The sequence below is a fragment of the Geospiza fortis genome, unplaced genomic scaffold (genome assembly GCF_000277835.1).
Source record: "Geospiza fortis unplaced genomic scaffold, GeoFor_1.0 scaffold53, whole genome shotgun sequence".
NCBI classification, from domain to species: domain Eukaryota; kingdom Metazoa; phylum Chordata; class Aves; order Passeriformes; family Thraupidae; genus Geospiza; species Geospiza fortis.
This window is the reverse complement of record NW_005054305.1, coordinates 7,496,056-7,512,498: the sequence shown is the minus strand read 5'-3', so window position 1 is coordinate 7,512,498 and position 16,443 is coordinate 7,496,056. Positions and strand designations below refer to the sequence as shown.

Here is a 16,443-nt window from a genome sequence, read left to right as displayed (position 1 = left end):
GCCCGCTCGGTGTCACCGGGCATTCCCAGGGAGGGAGGGTCTTGCCGCAGATAACCATTCACCGGGGTGAAAGCACTTGGGTGCGGGCCCCTCTGTGCTGAGCTGCCCCTCGGCCCTGAGCAGCGCCGGGCTCCGGTGCGAGGCACAGGCCCGGGCCCCGAGGCCATGGGGGAGGTCAGTAGCACGCACACTTTGTTGTGGTGTTTCTGGGGACGAGCGTCACTCATGCCCAAGGCGTCAGGTCACGTTTTGCACCGGGGGATGGGCTGGGTGGTGAGCGCGATCCAACCACCCGATGATTCCTTGCCTCCCTGCAGCGCTGCACCTGTCCTTGGTGTTTTCCCAGGAGCATGGCTTACTCGTCTTCATCCACAGATCCCTCACCATCGAGGAGGTGAGTTGGCAAACTTTAAAGTAGTGTTTCGTTAGTGCTATATGAGCAACGTGTTACATATGTCAAAATATTTTTTTTTTAACTTTACAGTTTCGAGATTGCAGGGAAGAAGCGTTGAAGTTTCTTTGTGTCTTTATGGAAAAAGTTGGTGACAAAATTCATCCTTATGCCTGTAATATTAAGGTAAGTAAATGAAAATTATTTCCTAGAAGTGTTTTTGCTGGATAGTTTAAACTAGTCTGTTGGGTGTCATGTCATAACATTCCTAGCTGTTCTTCACCCCTCCCAGTCAGCCTTGCCCATCCCTAGTGTTCTTGTTAGAGCTGAAATAATTTAATTTTTTTTTACATAAACTGTAAGAGCAGTGTGGAATTGTTTGTCCAGCTGTAGACTTAATTTTATTAACTTTTCATTATAGAACATAGTAGGTATTGGTTCTGAAAATTAGTTATTTTCATTGGAAATAGTAGTTGTAACTTCTAATTTATGCAAACTAAAGTTGCCATTTAAATGTAAAATTTTAAATGTTTCTATAGGGTTAATTTTAATTAACATTGAAAAAAAGTCACCTGAGAAGTTGTTACTTTTGCAATATACAGAGAAATTGGTGGTATCTGCAATACCTGAGGTTACTGGAGTCTGGATGGCTGAACATCTGTGCTGCATGACATTTCTATGCACATTTCTTTGCATAGAAGTGCTTGACTGCACCACTGAAGTTTCTGCTCATAAATTAGTAGTTACTTATTGTAAGGACTGATAGTACTGAGGTAGAAAATTTGCCCTGTGCAAATTTTACTGCAGAAACTGCAATTTCTTTGCTTGGGTTGTGGTTTGTTATTATGTCAGACAGTGCTGCAGTATTGTCAGTGAAGCCACTTCCAGGACTAGGTATTATTTTAGACTTTTTAAAAAAAACTTAAGCTTGTAAGAACAGATACTTTAAAGAGGTGGAAGAATATGCTCTCTTTGAATGCCCATCTTTACTTACAAGTATTGTTATCCTTATTTTCTTTGTAGCAAACTTGTCTTAGTGTCTATACAAAAGAGAGAGCAGCAAAATGTAAAATCTCAGCACTGGAACTTCTGATTAAGGTAAAACATGTTTTATAAATCTCTCTTGTTTCTAGATAAGCAGCAGAAAATCTGTTGCATTACTATAGTTACACTATGTCATGCAGAAAATCTGTATCATGGAGTTGCAGAATAAGCTGAGTTAGAAGGGATCCACAAGGATCATTGAGTCCAGCTCTGGTCCTGCACAGCACCATCCCCAAAAGTCACCACGTGCCTGAGAGCATTGTCCAAACATTTCCAGAGCTGTTGTCAGGTGTGGTGCTGTGACCACTTCCCTGGGGAGCCTGTTCCTGTGCTCAGCCACCCTTTGGTGGAGAACTGTTTTCTGATATCCAACTTAAACTTCCCCTGTCACAGCTTCAGGCCATTCCCTTGGGTCCTGTCATGCTCACCAAAGAGAAGAGATTAGTGTCTGCCCCTCCTCTTCCTCTCGCTAGGAAGTTGTAGTCTGACATAGCAAGAGAAGAGCAAGCATCTAAGCTAATACTTAGATGTTAAAAAAAATGTTTAACAACAGATTGTCTTCAGTATGCTCTAGCAGGTTGCTTAGATGTGGGCATGTCATTCCTTCATCTGTTAGAGCAAGACACAGTTGTTTTGGGGGACAGTTGTAGATCTCTTTCTCTGTTTGTTATGGTTATTTAAGGAGAAATTTTGCTGTTCAATTGCATTCTTGCTTTAAAATACTATGTATTATGTATGCTATTGCAATATAAGATAAAGTATTTGGAAAGTGTGGAGGAGGAGGATTTTTTTTCCAGAAATTTAGTTGCTGTGTGAGACAGTAGTTCCTTTGAATGCATTTAGACCCTTCTTTTGTAAAAGCTTTTGTGCCTACTTAAGTTTGTTTATGAGAAACAAAACTCCCTTCTGAATTATTCTGAGTCAGTTCTGTGAATTGGATTGGCTTTATACTAGCAGGGAGAGAAATACAGTATGATAAAAGCTACTGCAGACTTGCTCAGCCTAGCGGACTTTATATGTACATATGTATAAATCATATTGTGTATAGGTTTCACGTAGATGATCTATATGTATACTATAAATTAAAAGTTGTAAATTTTGTGTTTATGCATATACAGAAAGGTAGTTTGTAGTTAAAGTAGATTGCATGCCATTACTCTTCTTTGGACAAGTCACCTTAGATCTCTTTCATAGAATAGCATAGTTCCTTACTTAAGCTGAACTTACACGTATGAACTGTGTTTTTATTTCGATTGAGTAGTATTGGGGTATTGATCTAAATGTTTTCCTTTTTTTTTTTTTTAAATCCATCTTAGTTGCTCCACAGTTTACAACGTTCCTGTCTGATGGAAGAAATGAAAGTTAGAGAGATATTTAATAAATTTTATGAGGAGCTTGCTGCAAAAAGTAGAATTCCTGACACAGGTAGGCTTTAGTTTTTCTTTGATTGTCCACTTATACTCAGCACTGGTGAGGCTGCACATCAAAGCTTGTGTTCAGTTCTGGGCCCCTCAATGCAAGGAGGACTTTGAGGGATTGAGGCGAGTCCAAAGAAGGGCAACAGAGCTGGGGAAGGGTTTGGAGCACAAGTCCTGTGAGGAGCAGCTGAGGGAGCTGGGCATGTTTAGCCTGGAGAAAAGGAGGCTCAGGGAAGCCCTTACTGCTCTCTACAGCCACTGAAAGAAGGCTGTAGCCTGGTGGGCATTGGTCTCCCAGGTAACAAGTGACAGGACTAGAGGAAATTACTTCAAGTTGCACCAGGGGAGGTTTAGATTGGATATTAGGAACAATTTCTTCATGGAAAGGACTGTCAATCATTGGAGCAGGCTTCCAGGGAAGTGGTGGAGTCACCATTGCTGAACATGTACAGAAGATGTATGGATGTGGCACCTGGGGACGTGTTTCAGTGATGAGACCTGGCAGTGTTGGGTTAATGGTTGAACTTGATGATCTTAAAGGTCTGTTCAACCTAAACAATTCCATGATTCTAAAGCTCTTTGTTATCTTATTCTAAGCCTGACTAGTGTTGTCCTCAAAGCTGCAGTTTTAGTGCAATAGTTCCTGCATTGATCACCTCTAATACAAGCTTATCAGTTCTCCTTGTCTGATTGTATTATTTATGGCATATTAGTATGAGCTACAGTTTGATCATTATAGCTAGATACTGCTGAAGTCTTGGCTTTACAGGTCTCATAATATTTGTGCTTGCATAGAATCCTTCAGTCTGAATTCAAGCCTAGAAACTTCTGCTAGCAGTTTGCCTTGACAAGTGCTTCCTCAGTGTATGTGGCCTTTAAATTAGTTTTCTGAGCCCTGTTTAAAAATAGTAAATGTGTTTAACTTACTAATGTGAGAGGAGGATGCATCTCACATTGTAGGATATGGCTACATATATGTATATGTGTGTGTGTGTAAAAAGATGTTTGCTCCACACTTTAATCAGCAATTATACTGTTAGGGATGGTCTTCTCATGATTGCAAGTGAATAAGAATTGCACTGGAAATGCCAAAAGCAATGATTTCAGTAATTAAGATTTAATAATATTAAAATTACTTTCTAGTATTGGAAAAGATTTATGAGCTTTTGGGAGTTTTGGGAGAAGTCCAGCCTAGTGACATGATAAACAACTCTGAAAAACTCTTCCGAGCTTATTTGAGAGAGCTTAAAACACAGGTATGTTTGGAATTTCTTTTCTTTTGGTTTTCTTTTTGCATTGCTTTGTTTTATTGGTTTTTTTTTCCTTTGAAGTGTATAGCACTGGCTGTTGGAAAACTACTGTAGCTAGTACAGTTTGTAGGGATCTAGCTGGACAATCATAAATTCTTCCTGAAAGACTGTTTAGGTTGTGTTCTCTGGCTCTGAGAAGCTTTCTAAGTGAAAATTGAAGGCCATCAATAACAGCAAATGAACCTATTCACTGTGTGAAAAGATGGCATGTGATGATCATTCCCCAAGAAGTGGTACCTTGTCATGCACTGGTAGTTTCTGACTTGTTTTGTACTGGCTGCAGAGTTCTTGCATGTGAGGTGAGCATCCTCTTTCTGCTGAACTTTCATATTTCTGAATTTTTAAGTACTTTCAAAACATTACTTTATTTTATCTAAATTATGGTATTGTTGGTCTTGGTGGAACATTTCCATGTTTTTCAAACGATCTCTTGTGCTTCCCTCCAAATGATGCGACACTTATGTTTCTGTGGAGTTGTTTCATAGAGTTGGGTTCTGATATAACTATTAAGTTGAAGTAAGTTATTAACCTACACTTCTAGGAGCTGGAAAGCCTTGGTATAAATTTATCTTAGCTTGAGGGTATTTTATTCTTTTCAGATGACATCTGCTACAAGGGGACCCAAGCTACCTCTTGTAGCAGGATGTCTGAGGGGACTGGTTGCACTCATGTACAACTTTACCAAGTCTGTGGATGAAGGTATGTTCTTTTTCTATGAGAAAGGCACTGACACATTTTAGTACAGTTTTACAGACAGTTCTACATTTAATTATTACACAGCCAAAAAGTTGCACCATATCTGTGTGTAAACTCAGAATTAAAATTTCCCTGTTAGTAGATGGTTTATGCAAAATACACACACAGTCCTTGTAATCTGTCTTTGTGTGAAGTGGCTTCCTCAGTGTTTTTCTATATGTAAATCTTTGAAGTGCTATTTTCTTACCAGATGTTGGGCAGCTGTGAGAGCTACATTGAAGCTGGAATGCAGATTGTATGGAGATGTCTTTCTCTTAATAGTCTGCTTAAACACAGATATTCAGAAAAATCAGCTAATATAGATGTACAACTTTTTTCAAATTGAGTATTTCAGGAAGAAAATGTCTCTGTCTCTTAAAATGAGATATTTAAGGCTTTCCAGTATCACTGCTTCATACCAAGCATTGATAAAAATACCTTAGTCTTCACTTTGCCTACTGTATGTTAGTAGTGAAATACTCACTATTGGATTGTTTCACAGATCCTCAGACTGCAAAGGAGATTTTTGATTTTGCAATGAAGGCAATCAACCCACAGGTAAATCTATATGTTAATTGTTCTGCATAAACAAATTAGCCCTGCTGAAGAGTAAATCACAGTGACAAACCTTTTCTGGTATTACAGGTTGATCAGAAGCGATATGCAGTACCTCTAGGTAAGATGTAAACTATTTCCATTCATGCTGAGGTGGATACTGTCTTATCTGGAATTGTTTGTTCCTTACTGGATGTGTTCAGATGTCTCTAGTCTTCAATCTTCTAAGCTGGCCGGGGGAAAGCTGCTGTACTTCAAATTGGAATATAAAGTTTAACATTTAGTTGGTTAAACTAGTCAAGGTCTAATCAGCTTATGAATAGCAGCATTATACTTGATGCCATTTGCTCCTCTGGAATAGTACAAAACTGTGATGTGAGCAAGAAATGGTAAAAATAAGAGGAGTTTAGCTAATTAGGAGAAAAGAGGTGTGACAGTGGATTGAGTAAAAAAAAATGAGAGAAATTTCACTGGAAGAAGGAGAAAAAGAATGGGGGGAAAAAATTGGAAGATTAGAAATTGGCTGGTGAAATGTGAGTGGCTTATGCCGAAATTGCAAAAATGCAAGGTTTGAGTATTATGCCCATGGTAACTGTGAGGGGTAAAACCCTCTTTAAAGGTGGTCTGTCCTCTCTCCAGTTAATTCATTAAGGATCTTGAAATTTCATTTATGTTTATATTTGGAATAGTAAAATTACCTATGATCTGAATTCTTTATTAGTCTGCATCACAGTTTGGCAGAGGAGGGGACTTATGCATGTGTCCTGACAACTGAAACCAGATCCTTCTGAATTGTGCAACCAATTTTTATTTATAACCACCGAAGTCCCTTTCTTTTTCAATAGTAATGTAAATTTCATCAGAACATAGGTGTGTGTTCCATAATGGTGTACATTTAAAAAGATGATTTTGGAAGGTTGTTTTTTGCTTAAGTTCTTAATGTTTCAGTACTGATGCTGTAGAGTATCAGTAGAGGCTAGAGGAATACACTTTATATCCTCCAGTCATGGTGGGTCTGCCTATCTAAACTCCTAATGTGGACTCTCACAGTCTGGGCTACATTTTACATTGTGTAAAATGTAATGTAAGTTTGGTTTTAATGAGAATTGTTTTTAAATTGCAGCTGGGTTACAATTGTTCAGCTGGCACTCTGCTCAGTTTGGAGCCCTGCTTCTGGACAACTATATGTCCCTCTATGAAGTGATGTCCAAATGGTGTGGCCACACGCATCAGGAGCTGAAGAAAGCCAGTTATTCTGCACTGGATTCATTCCTTAAGCAGGTGTGGTAACTTCACTAGGATGTCCAAGTCTAAAGCAAAATTCAATTTCTTCAAGTTCGATGAATCTATTTAATGAATAGTTTAGTTTATTATTTAGTGCTTTGTATTACAAGCAGGGATCTTCTAAGACTTACTGTCATTTTTTTGTGAAATGCTGGAATGTTTGTATCTGTTTTACAGATTTCTTTAATGGTGGCTAAGGATGCAGAGCTACACAAGAGCAAGTTGCAGTTCTTCATGGAGCAGTTCTATGGAACCATCAGGAGGATGGATTCAAGCAGCAAGGAGCTGTCCATCGCCATTCGCGGATATGGGCTTTTCGCATCAGTATGTGCAGAGGAGTTATTCTGGTCAAGGAGCTTACTGAAAGCATGTAAAACTGGCATTCATGTACCATGCATTTTACAGTTTTACACAGCTCTTTTAATAGGGAATGCTCCTGTTTCTACACTAAGTGTTGGACTTAATTAATTCCACTTTTTTTACACAATTACACAAAAATACCTTTTGGATGAAAATTTTCAAACGTGTACTGAATCTAGTGGGAGCTCTTGCATCATTGGGCTGTAGTTACTTCTTCTGCACAAGTTCTGAAATGGAAAACAGGAGCTTCGTATACAGCTGTCACAAAACTTCAGGATGTGCTTAATTGCTTAGGTACAGGCAATACCTTGTTATCTCTTTCTGCATTTAAATGGTACAATCCAGGCTTCACTCTGAAAGTAGTTCAGAGATTCTTACAGACCTGACTCAAACAGCTAAAAGGCACTGCTGACTGCAGGACAATAGGAGGTGATTTGTGAAACAACCACAAAGTAAAATACGAGAAACAGCAAACAAAACCATGCTTACATACCAATGTAGATGGCAGGTATATTTGTCAGGAAGCACCATTAGGAGCAACTTCCAGTTTCTGTCAGCAGTCAATTAAAATGGGAATATAACAATCACGTTCGTTAAAGAAAGGGTGATATTTGTGTATTTGTAGCCTCTGTGCTGCAGAGTTGCAGTGGTACCACAACTTTTATATAATAAATTTTAGATTGGCTTTTTTTTTTTGTCTCTCAAAGCAAATATTAGGTTAAGATTCTTTAGAGAAGTTTAGGAATGGCAATAGAATAGCTGGTTATTAGCTGAATCCTCTTTTTGCTACCTTTTGAGTAGGGTGCATTTGTTAGTAGAATTTTCCATGTGCTTTGTTCAAAACTAGTCTTCCTCTTCTGTGATATGAGGTGGAAAGGAATTGAATTCAAGGTATTGGTTCCAGAAAAAATTAAGTATTTCAGATAATTGAAAGAAGCCTATTAAAAACATCTATTATGGAATGCAAGAACTTAAAATTGCATAATGTAAATATAAAGCTGGGATAATACTGCCAATTTTAACCAATTTAATGCTCCAGTACCTATAAATATCTGATTTGTTAAGATATATTAATACTTACTACTGTGTTTAAGTTAAATCTTGGCCAAGCATTAGATATTGGGTTGTGAAGAAGAGTCTTGGTGCTGCTGCAAGTTGTGACTGTAGCACTGAACTTGTGTTCATGCTTGATTCAGTTTCAAGACAGAATATTTCTTTAATTTCTGAAGTAATTTTAAAATATTACTTGGAGTTCTGCAAGTGATAAATGGATAATCTTAATTTTGTCAGCATGTTTTTAGACAGACTTTAGGCTGTCTTTAGACTTTCAACCTTTAGGCTAACAGCTGTATTTCACTCTTACGTAAGTCAGTCCATTTTTTGCCATGGTCAGTTCCCTGCCGCAGTTCTTGCCTTTGACCTGGTTCCTGTACACAAAGACTTGTTTTTGACCTAGTTCATGCTGTGATTTACAAATCATTCTATAGAAATTTTTAAGCTTTGTTGCAAACCCTCTGTTACTCTTTGGGATACTTTCTACTTGTTTGTTAGTTTAGGAATAGTCTTTATAGGTTCTGTTTGTACAGGACCTATTTATAACGGTAAAAGTTCAGAAATTGGATGGCTCAGTTAAGCGTTTAATAGTATAACCTGTCAGTGATAATCAGTTAAGCTACATTAAGGTAAGCCACTTACTACTTTAAAGCAGCTAGCTCAAAATATAAGTGAATCTAAGCATCTATAATGCAGTATTTAAGATATTTACAGCCAAGCTACCATGTTTTTCACTCTGAATATTAATTCATGTCACTGAAAATTCAAGTACTTTCACAGTGAAATACACTGCATTAGTGAACTATTATTATACTCCATGTCAGGTACTGCATTTCTCGTGTACTTAAAGTTAGTTTTTCAGGTGTATTGAGTTGGTGGAAAAGCTTCAAATATTATGGTTGTGGTTCAATGAAGATGTGGCTGGGTTTTAGTGCTACAGCATGCATTTATTTGCCCAGCTCAACAAACTTGCCAAACCAGGTTTTTATTTTCTCTCTGTAAGCCCTGTAAAGCTATACATCCTGAGGATGTGGACAACATGTATGTGGAGCTCCTTCAGCGTTGTAAGCAAATGTTCCTCACAGAAGCAGAAACAATAGATGACCATCTGTATCAGCTACCAAGTTTCCTCCAGTCCATTGCCAGTGTGATATTCCATATAGATAAAGTAAGTGGAGTATTTAAAGTACCAACCAATTCTTCTTTTCAGTTACAGATGTGTGAGGAGATTATAGCTGTGAACCTACCTATAGTAAAAGGTGTTTATTTAACTGAAATGTAGTGACATCTAGCCCCTAGGGGATGGGAAGAATATCAGGAGAATGCTCTAATGGATTTTATTTGAATACAGAAAATGCACTGAATATGCTAAATAAAATGCTACAGTGCATTGAAATGAAAACCATGATAGGTAAATATGAATATGTTTTATTTATTTTAGGTTCTTTATTTGGATATAGCCGTAACCTTTTTGTGTTTATACCACTCCGCTGCTGCTTTGCCTTTTGGTACTGATACTTAGCATGTTCTCTAAGACTGGTACTTTGATTCTGCTATGATGTTATGCTGTCTGTTTAAATGAGGGCTTTCTGGATCTTACCTGGAGCTGTGAAGTAAGAATGGGGCATACATTTTGTATTCAGGTGGTTGAGGATAAACAGATTATAATGCTGTTACTGTTGTTTAATTAAATTGATACTTTTCTGGTGACCTTAAAACTAGATTCACTGAAGCACTAATTTGTTCAGGAGCTACTTTCCATAATGTGGTCCAGGATGCTTTCTTACTCTGTTTGTTTAGTTTTATTTGGGGAGGATTTTGTTGTTGTTGTTGTTGTTTTTGTTTGTTTCTTGTTTGGAGTTTTTGTATGTCTAAGATGAATTCACTTGCTAACTCTCTTCTTGTTCTCAGCAGATCATGATGCAAGCTCTTGTAACAAAGTAACATGCTGAAATAATTTCACATAATTTGCATAATGGATGTTTTGTTTTTCTTTATTTTAGGTTCCTGAGGTATACACTCCAGTTCTTGAACATCTAGTTGTGCTGCAGATCAACAGCTTTCCACAGTACACTGAAAAAATGCAGCTGGTCTGTTGCAGATCTATAATAAAAGTGTTTCTGTCTCTCTCAGGAAAAGGTGCAGTTTTGTGGAGCTTTATTAGCACTGTGGGTAAGTCTGTGATAATAACTTCATTGGAGTTTTTTGGGATCGTGGTTTTTTTCCCTTTGGTTGGTTTTTTTATTTCCTCATAAATTGCATAACTGATTCTAGGAGACAAATGTGGAATAACCATTCAGGATCAAAAGTGAAGCTTGTCCTCTTCTCTGATAATGGAGGTTGAGTGTTTTCATGTTGATATTTTTCAATATCCACTGTTAAATAATTTCAAGAATGCATTTAACAATAATTTTGGATAACAGAGTGGGTATGATTTAGGGCAGGAGAGAATACATGTTTGTGATAAGACTTGCACTCCTGCTCTGAGGAATTACGAGAAGAAAGGGATCTCATAGGAAAGTGTACAAAAATCTATTCCGTGTCCTTTCAGTTATCCATAAAAAATAGCACAGAAAATAGGGTGAGTGTTATCTCTATTAGAAATGCAATTTTTTTATGCTCTGGAACTCTTAAATAGTAAAATTCCAAATGTGAAGTTAGGTATGGTTATGTGAATGTAATACTGAATGTGTCAGCATTGGTAACTGACAATTCAAATGTCAAGCTGACATTTCTTTTCAATGATTTTCAGAATTTTTTTTTTATTTCGTTCAACTATTTGTCGTGGCTTTTCTCTATTGCTGGGGCATTTTCATTGTTTCCCACGTTCTTGAGTTGGGAAGTGGTCCACCCAAGTACTATGTTGGTCTTAAGTCCATGAACATAATTGGGGGTTGTTGCCTTTTCAATAAGGGCATTATGGGTGATGCCTTAGTCATCATTCATAATCAGGAAAAAGTCATAGCAGTATTGAGAAAAAGTAGTGAGAAGCAAGTTCAGGATTGGTTGCCTGTGGAACATGCTAGAGTCAAGGCTCTGATCTGAGCTATTTTGTCCTTAAAGGAAAAAAATCTGTGTTCTTTTGCCTCTCCCTTACCATGACAGAATATAGAAAAGTTATTTGTTTCATTGTTAATGTAATGAGTGATACGAATGCCATGCTTTTTTAATCCATTCAGGCAATTTTGGTTTTTGTTTGTTTCAGTGCATCAGGGATTAATCAGAATTTTCTCCAAGCCAATCACATTTTCAAAGGTAAAATAACTGTTTAAACATATTTATTTCATTTAGATTCCTAGAGCATACATTCCATTCCGGTTCTTGACAACCTAACCCAGTAAACAAGGGAATGCCCAAAGAAGCAAAAATAGTACTATCCATTTTGTTATTAGTCCGTTAGTGTTATTAGTTATTGGCTCGTTTGTTCTTAAGTTTCTCATCCCCACCTCTGCTCAGCACAGTGTAGATGTGCCTCTTGTGCTGGATAAAGAAAATTACAGGAAATAGACTTCTGTTTGGTCAGGTTGTCTGTAATAAAGTAGATTGTAATTAAAATCATCCAGCTTTCTTCCAGGTTAAATTTTGGTAATTTTAAATGTTACTGAATGCTTGTGTTAAGGAAGGATATTAAAGCTTTTTAATCCTGTGCAGCAGAATAACTATAGAATTTCTCAAATAACTGAGCACTAGGAGAACAACCTTAGAGTTTTTTTGAGGTTTTTTTTCGAATGAGGTGGTTGTTTTGTGCTCTTTTCAGATTGATGGAGAGCACTAAACATTCCATGTTTCTACCTGCAGCAGTAATGTTGCGTTATATTGCATATGTAGGTAGTATAGTGCATATATCAGGGAGTTTCACTGGCAGTTGTACTGGGATTTGACTGAGATGGAGTTAATTTTTCCCATAGGAGCCCTCTTGGAGCTGTCCTTGTATTTGTAACTGGAAATGTGTTGATAACACCCTAGTATTTTGGCTACTGCTGAGCAGCACTGGCACGGCATCAAGGTGGCTCTCCAACATTTTCCCCTCACCAGAAGACTGGGTGGGGGACAAAGTCTTGGGAGGATCAACAGATCTTGGGGGACAAGATCTTGGAAGGGGACAGAGCCAGGACAGCTAACCCAAACTGACCAAAGGGATATTCCATGCCATATGGTGTCTGGTCAGCAAGAAAAGCAGGCAGAAAGGAGGAGGTGGGCAGCACTGGTTAGGGTGTTTGTCTTCTGGAGCTTCTGCTCCATGTACCAAAACCCTACTTCCAAGGAAGTGACTGGACGTTGCCTGCTGATGGGAAGTAGAGAATAAATCTTTTGTCATCCTTTGCTACTAAACTGCTTTTGTCTTGACCCATGAGTTTTTTCAATTTTATTTTCCCTTTCCCAATCCTGGTGAGGAGGAGAGTGGTAGAATGCCCTGGCAGGTATCTGCTTTGCACCCAGGGTCAAACCACCAGAGTGATGTGTCTGACAAACATTGTGTCCCTTCAGGATTTTTCTGTAAAAGAAACTTCTGGATCAGAAGAAGCCTTTGAAGCTGGAGAAGTTGGGACACCAAGATCAAAAGTACCAACTTATAAGGACTATCTGTACCTCTTTAGAAGTCTACTCAGCTGTGACACAATGAAGGTAAAGCATAGTTAACATGGAAATACAAAATGAAATGGAAAATAAAACAGGATCCTGAGTCTTGTTGTCTTATAACTACTTTTCTAACTTCAGACTTTTTCCAAATGTCATGCTCTAGAAGAATTGTTTTCTGGTTTTAGTTGGATTTTATGGCTGATAAATTAATTAAACAGGGATTAATTCATGCTTTTATAGCTGAGAAACATCTAAAACTGGATTCTCTGGATCATTTAAATGTTAGTTTGTAAGTTAAAGAAGTAATTTGCATTTGTGTTTTGAAATATGAACATTTTTGTCCTGCAAAGGAATGTGTTTTTGAAGATGCAAACTTCCTTACTGAAAAGGCACAACTGCAATCCCTAAGTCATGTCCTGTATGATGAGCTTATAAAATCTGTTTTGAAGATCATTGAGAAATTGGACCTGACTGTTCAGAAACTGGATATTGTTGAACAGGTGAGACTTGAGGACCTATTCATTAACTCCTGCTGTTGTAGGGGAACCAGAATCATATCCCTTGTTCTGTTTTCATTATGCCTAGTGTCTTGAAGTAACATTTATGCTAGATAAAATGTTTTTCTTAGTATCTCTGAATGTTGCATTGCAGTGTTAGGAGATGGAAACATCAGAATCAATAGCAGTTCACAGAATCTGTTACTTTAGACTTTCTACTCTGGAATCTACTGTTTTTCATTTTTCGACTGGCTTTCTGCTTAGGGGGAGGCATCTCTTATTTTTCATTCCAATGACTGATGTGTCAACTGTTAGTCCTTCATCTCTCAGAGTGCCTATTAACAGCTGGAAAAAGACAGACTGTTAATGTGGCAAAAAAAAAGTGTAAAGGCTTTCTGTGTTGTCACAGATCCAGTGTTCTTTCTTCAACATTTATTTTCAGGATGGAAATGCAGGTGACGGTGCTTTGGTTGGGCCTTCTTCTGACCCTGCTTCAAACCTTCAGCCAACGAAGCCAATAGATTTTATTGCCTTTATAAATCTAGTGGAATTCTGCAGGTATTTATATGTTTTTACAAAGTGGTTGGAAGACGTTTGAGGTGAAATGTGTTTAAGTTGCTTGTTTCTGAGTCAGTTTGATAGATCATATTTCAAAATGCACAAGATGATTAGGAGGGAGACAGGAAGGGTTTTTCAGACACCTGGGCCATAGGTAAACAGATCATCAGCTCAGGTTTTTTAAAAGAATACAAGAGACATTCATTAGCATTCACCTTCATTTTTTGGGTGTAATTGTTATTCATTGTCATTCATATGTTATAACTTCTAGTATTATCCTAACCATGTATCCTAAATATTTCAGAGACCAGAGATACAGTCTTCATAGACCAGTAAGGGGCATTAAGTGAAAGGTACAGCATAGTTGCCTGTGGATATCCAGTAATGGAATGTGATATTTGAGGATGTGTGTTTGTATAAATTCAATAATGAGGTATAATAAATAATAAATGGCTTTGCCCTCTAAAACAAAATTAAAATCTTCCTGTGCTTGACTCAGAACGCAGCATGCATTTATTCTCCGTCTGTCTGCTGCTCTGTTACAACAATATTTCTTTATTGTACCAAGATGAAAGTTTTTTAAAAATAAAACTTAGTATTTGATTACTTTTTTTCTTCTTTTTCCTTCCCTATTTTCTGTGAATTTGTTTTAGAGAATTACTGCCAGAGAAACACGTGGAATACTTTCACCCTTGGGTATATTCCTTTGGTTATGAGCTTATTGTACATTCAACAAGACTACCTCTTATTAGTGGATTCTACAAGCTGCTCTCAGTTACAATGAAAATTGCCAAGAGGATAAAATACTTTGAGGTGAGATCTTTCACCCAGTGGAGATGTAACATGTTGTATTAATGACTGTGACATGCTTTATGTATAGTATTTTTTATTCCCTTTGGAAAATAGTTCATTGAAACTGTTACTGGGTTGTTTCAAATGTTTGTAGCTTCCTGTGCCCCCAGAATTGGAAGCACATTAATAGTCAAAATTTAGACTGGAAGCCCAGTTTCTGAAGAGACACCATCCATGTGTAATCACAGAATCTCCAAATTGTTAGGGTTGGAAGAGACCTCTGGAATTCATGCAGTCCAACCCCCTCTGCCAAGGTAGTGTCTCCTAGAGCAAGTGGCACAGACCTCATCAGGGTGGGTTTGGAATGTCTTCAGAGAGGGAGAGTCCATGACTTCCCTGGGCAGCCTGTTCGAGTGCCCTTTCCAAAATCCTGAGCTTGGTGAACAGGGAAATGGGAGGTACCTTTGCAGTGCAGGTAATATAAAAGATATTTTTGGTAGAAACAGTCTAACCAGAACATCAGAGTCATGTATGGGTTAATGACTCAACTTCTGGAGTGTATTCCTGCTCCAGTCACTGATTTCCACAGGGAATATGATGCCTTAGTGGTAGATGCAGTAGCTGTGGTTTGAAAGCTATTGGACTAAAACACGTGGGTGTGTAGCCCAACACAGAGCCCAGAGCTGTCCCTGCCACTGCTGCTGATGGCACCAAGTGAAGCACATTTGGGAACTCATTGGTGTAGATGCTTGTACTGTGGTCACACTGTTGTAAATTGTTTTCTTGTTACACCATCATTCTTGCCACCAGGACATACACTGTTAGGGAAGTTTGGGCTTTTATGATTTGTTGCATGAGCAGAGAAAACGAAAGCATTTAAAAGCTGCTTTGCAAACATATATCTCTTGTTTATTTGCTTAATATAGTCCAAAACGTTGACCCTCAGTGAACCATATTAATGTTAATTTCTAACCTCTGAAAGATCAAAGATACATTTCAAGTTTTCACTGACAGCAGTTTTGTATTGGACAGTATGATGCATGTATTCTGAGTTGAAATTGCGGTTCATATATGTACTATATACTTTTTAATAGTATTGACTTGTGGTTTCTGCTTGGTAGGGTGTCAGCCCCAGGAGCCTCAGAAGATGTCCTGAAGACCCAGAAAAGACCTCTTGCTTTGCACTGTTTGTAAAGTTTGGAAAAGAGGTAAGGAATGTTGCTCCCTAACTTTCTTAGGCTGAGTAAAAACATATGTGATTCAATCAAAATTTTGTCTTCTGAGAAATCTTACATACACAGTGGACGTATTCTTGCTTTTTGAGCTGTGCGGGATAATGAGGTTTTAAGATCCTTTTTGGTCAGTTTTTTCAATGTCAGAAGAGGTGTATTGGTCACCAGTTCATACACGATTGAGAAATAACAATATAAATACTTCTGGTAACTGTCTGCAGGTGAATGAGATTCCAGTACTGGTTTGGGCTTGTTTATTTTACATGGGTATTGATACAATTAAGTCAAGATTTCAAAATGTTTATGTTTGTTCTTGATCTATTTACCTCCATTTTAGGTTGCAGCAAAAATGAAGCAGTATAAAGATGAATTATTGGCATCTTGTCTGATTTTTTTGCTGTCTTTACCACACGACATCATCATGCTTGATATCAAAGCATATATTCCTGCACTGCAAGTGAGTCAGAGTGATGTACAGCTAACACTTTTTTTCCCTAAGACATGTACAAACATTCTGTAGCAAAGTCATTATTAAGGTAACTATTAAGCTCTCTATGGTCTTCAGTGAGATAGAATACAAACTGCTTGAATCTTTGGATAAAAAGTAAATTGTTGGAATTGCTTTTGCACTAA

General features: G+C 37.8%; 1 protein-coding gene across 2 annotated transcripts in view; it reads left to right on the top strand.

The window, feature by feature from the left end:
* The first annotated feature begins 295 nt into the window (after positions 1 to 295).
* PRKDC (protein kinase, DNA-activated, catalytic subunit) overlaps positions 296 to 16,443 on the top strand; it is an 82,683-nt gene continuing 66,535 nt past the window's right edge. For both annotated transcript variants that reach the window (XM_005418378.3, XM_031066529.1), the window contains exons 1-19: positions 296 to 394; positions 485 to 577; positions 1,415 to 1,489; positions 2,752 to 2,860; positions 3,997 to 4,109; positions 4,763 to 4,862; positions 5,401 to 5,456; positions 5,544 to 5,574; positions 6,577 to 6,734; positions 6,915 to 7,061; positions 9,154 to 9,318; positions 10,154 to 10,322; positions 11,356 to 11,405; positions 12,639 to 12,776; positions 13,082 to 13,231; positions 13,671 to 13,786; positions 14,440 to 14,599; positions 15,700 to 15,786; positions 16,148 to 16,267. In XM_005418378.3, coding sequence (XP_005418435.3) covers positions 296 to 394; positions 485 to 577; positions 1,415 to 1,489; positions 2,752 to 2,860; positions 3,997 to 4,109; positions 4,763 to 4,862; positions 5,401 to 5,456; positions 5,544 to 5,574; positions 6,577 to 6,734; positions 6,915 to 7,061; positions 9,154 to 9,318; positions 10,154 to 10,322; positions 11,356 to 11,405; positions 12,639 to 12,776; positions 13,082 to 13,231; positions 13,671 to 13,786; positions 14,440 to 14,599; positions 15,700 to 15,786; positions 16,148 to 16,267 — 2,136 coding nt within the window. The remainder of the gene's footprint in view (positions 395 to 484; positions 578 to 1,414; positions 1,490 to 2,751; positions 2,861 to 3,996; positions 4,110 to 4,762; positions 4,863 to 5,400; positions 5,457 to 5,543; positions 5,575 to 6,576; positions 6,735 to 6,914; positions 7,062 to 9,153; positions 9,319 to 10,153; positions 10,323 to 11,355; positions 11,406 to 12,638; positions 12,777 to 13,081; positions 13,232 to 13,670; positions 13,787 to 14,439; positions 14,600 to 15,699; positions 15,787 to 16,147; positions 16,268 to 16,443) is intronic.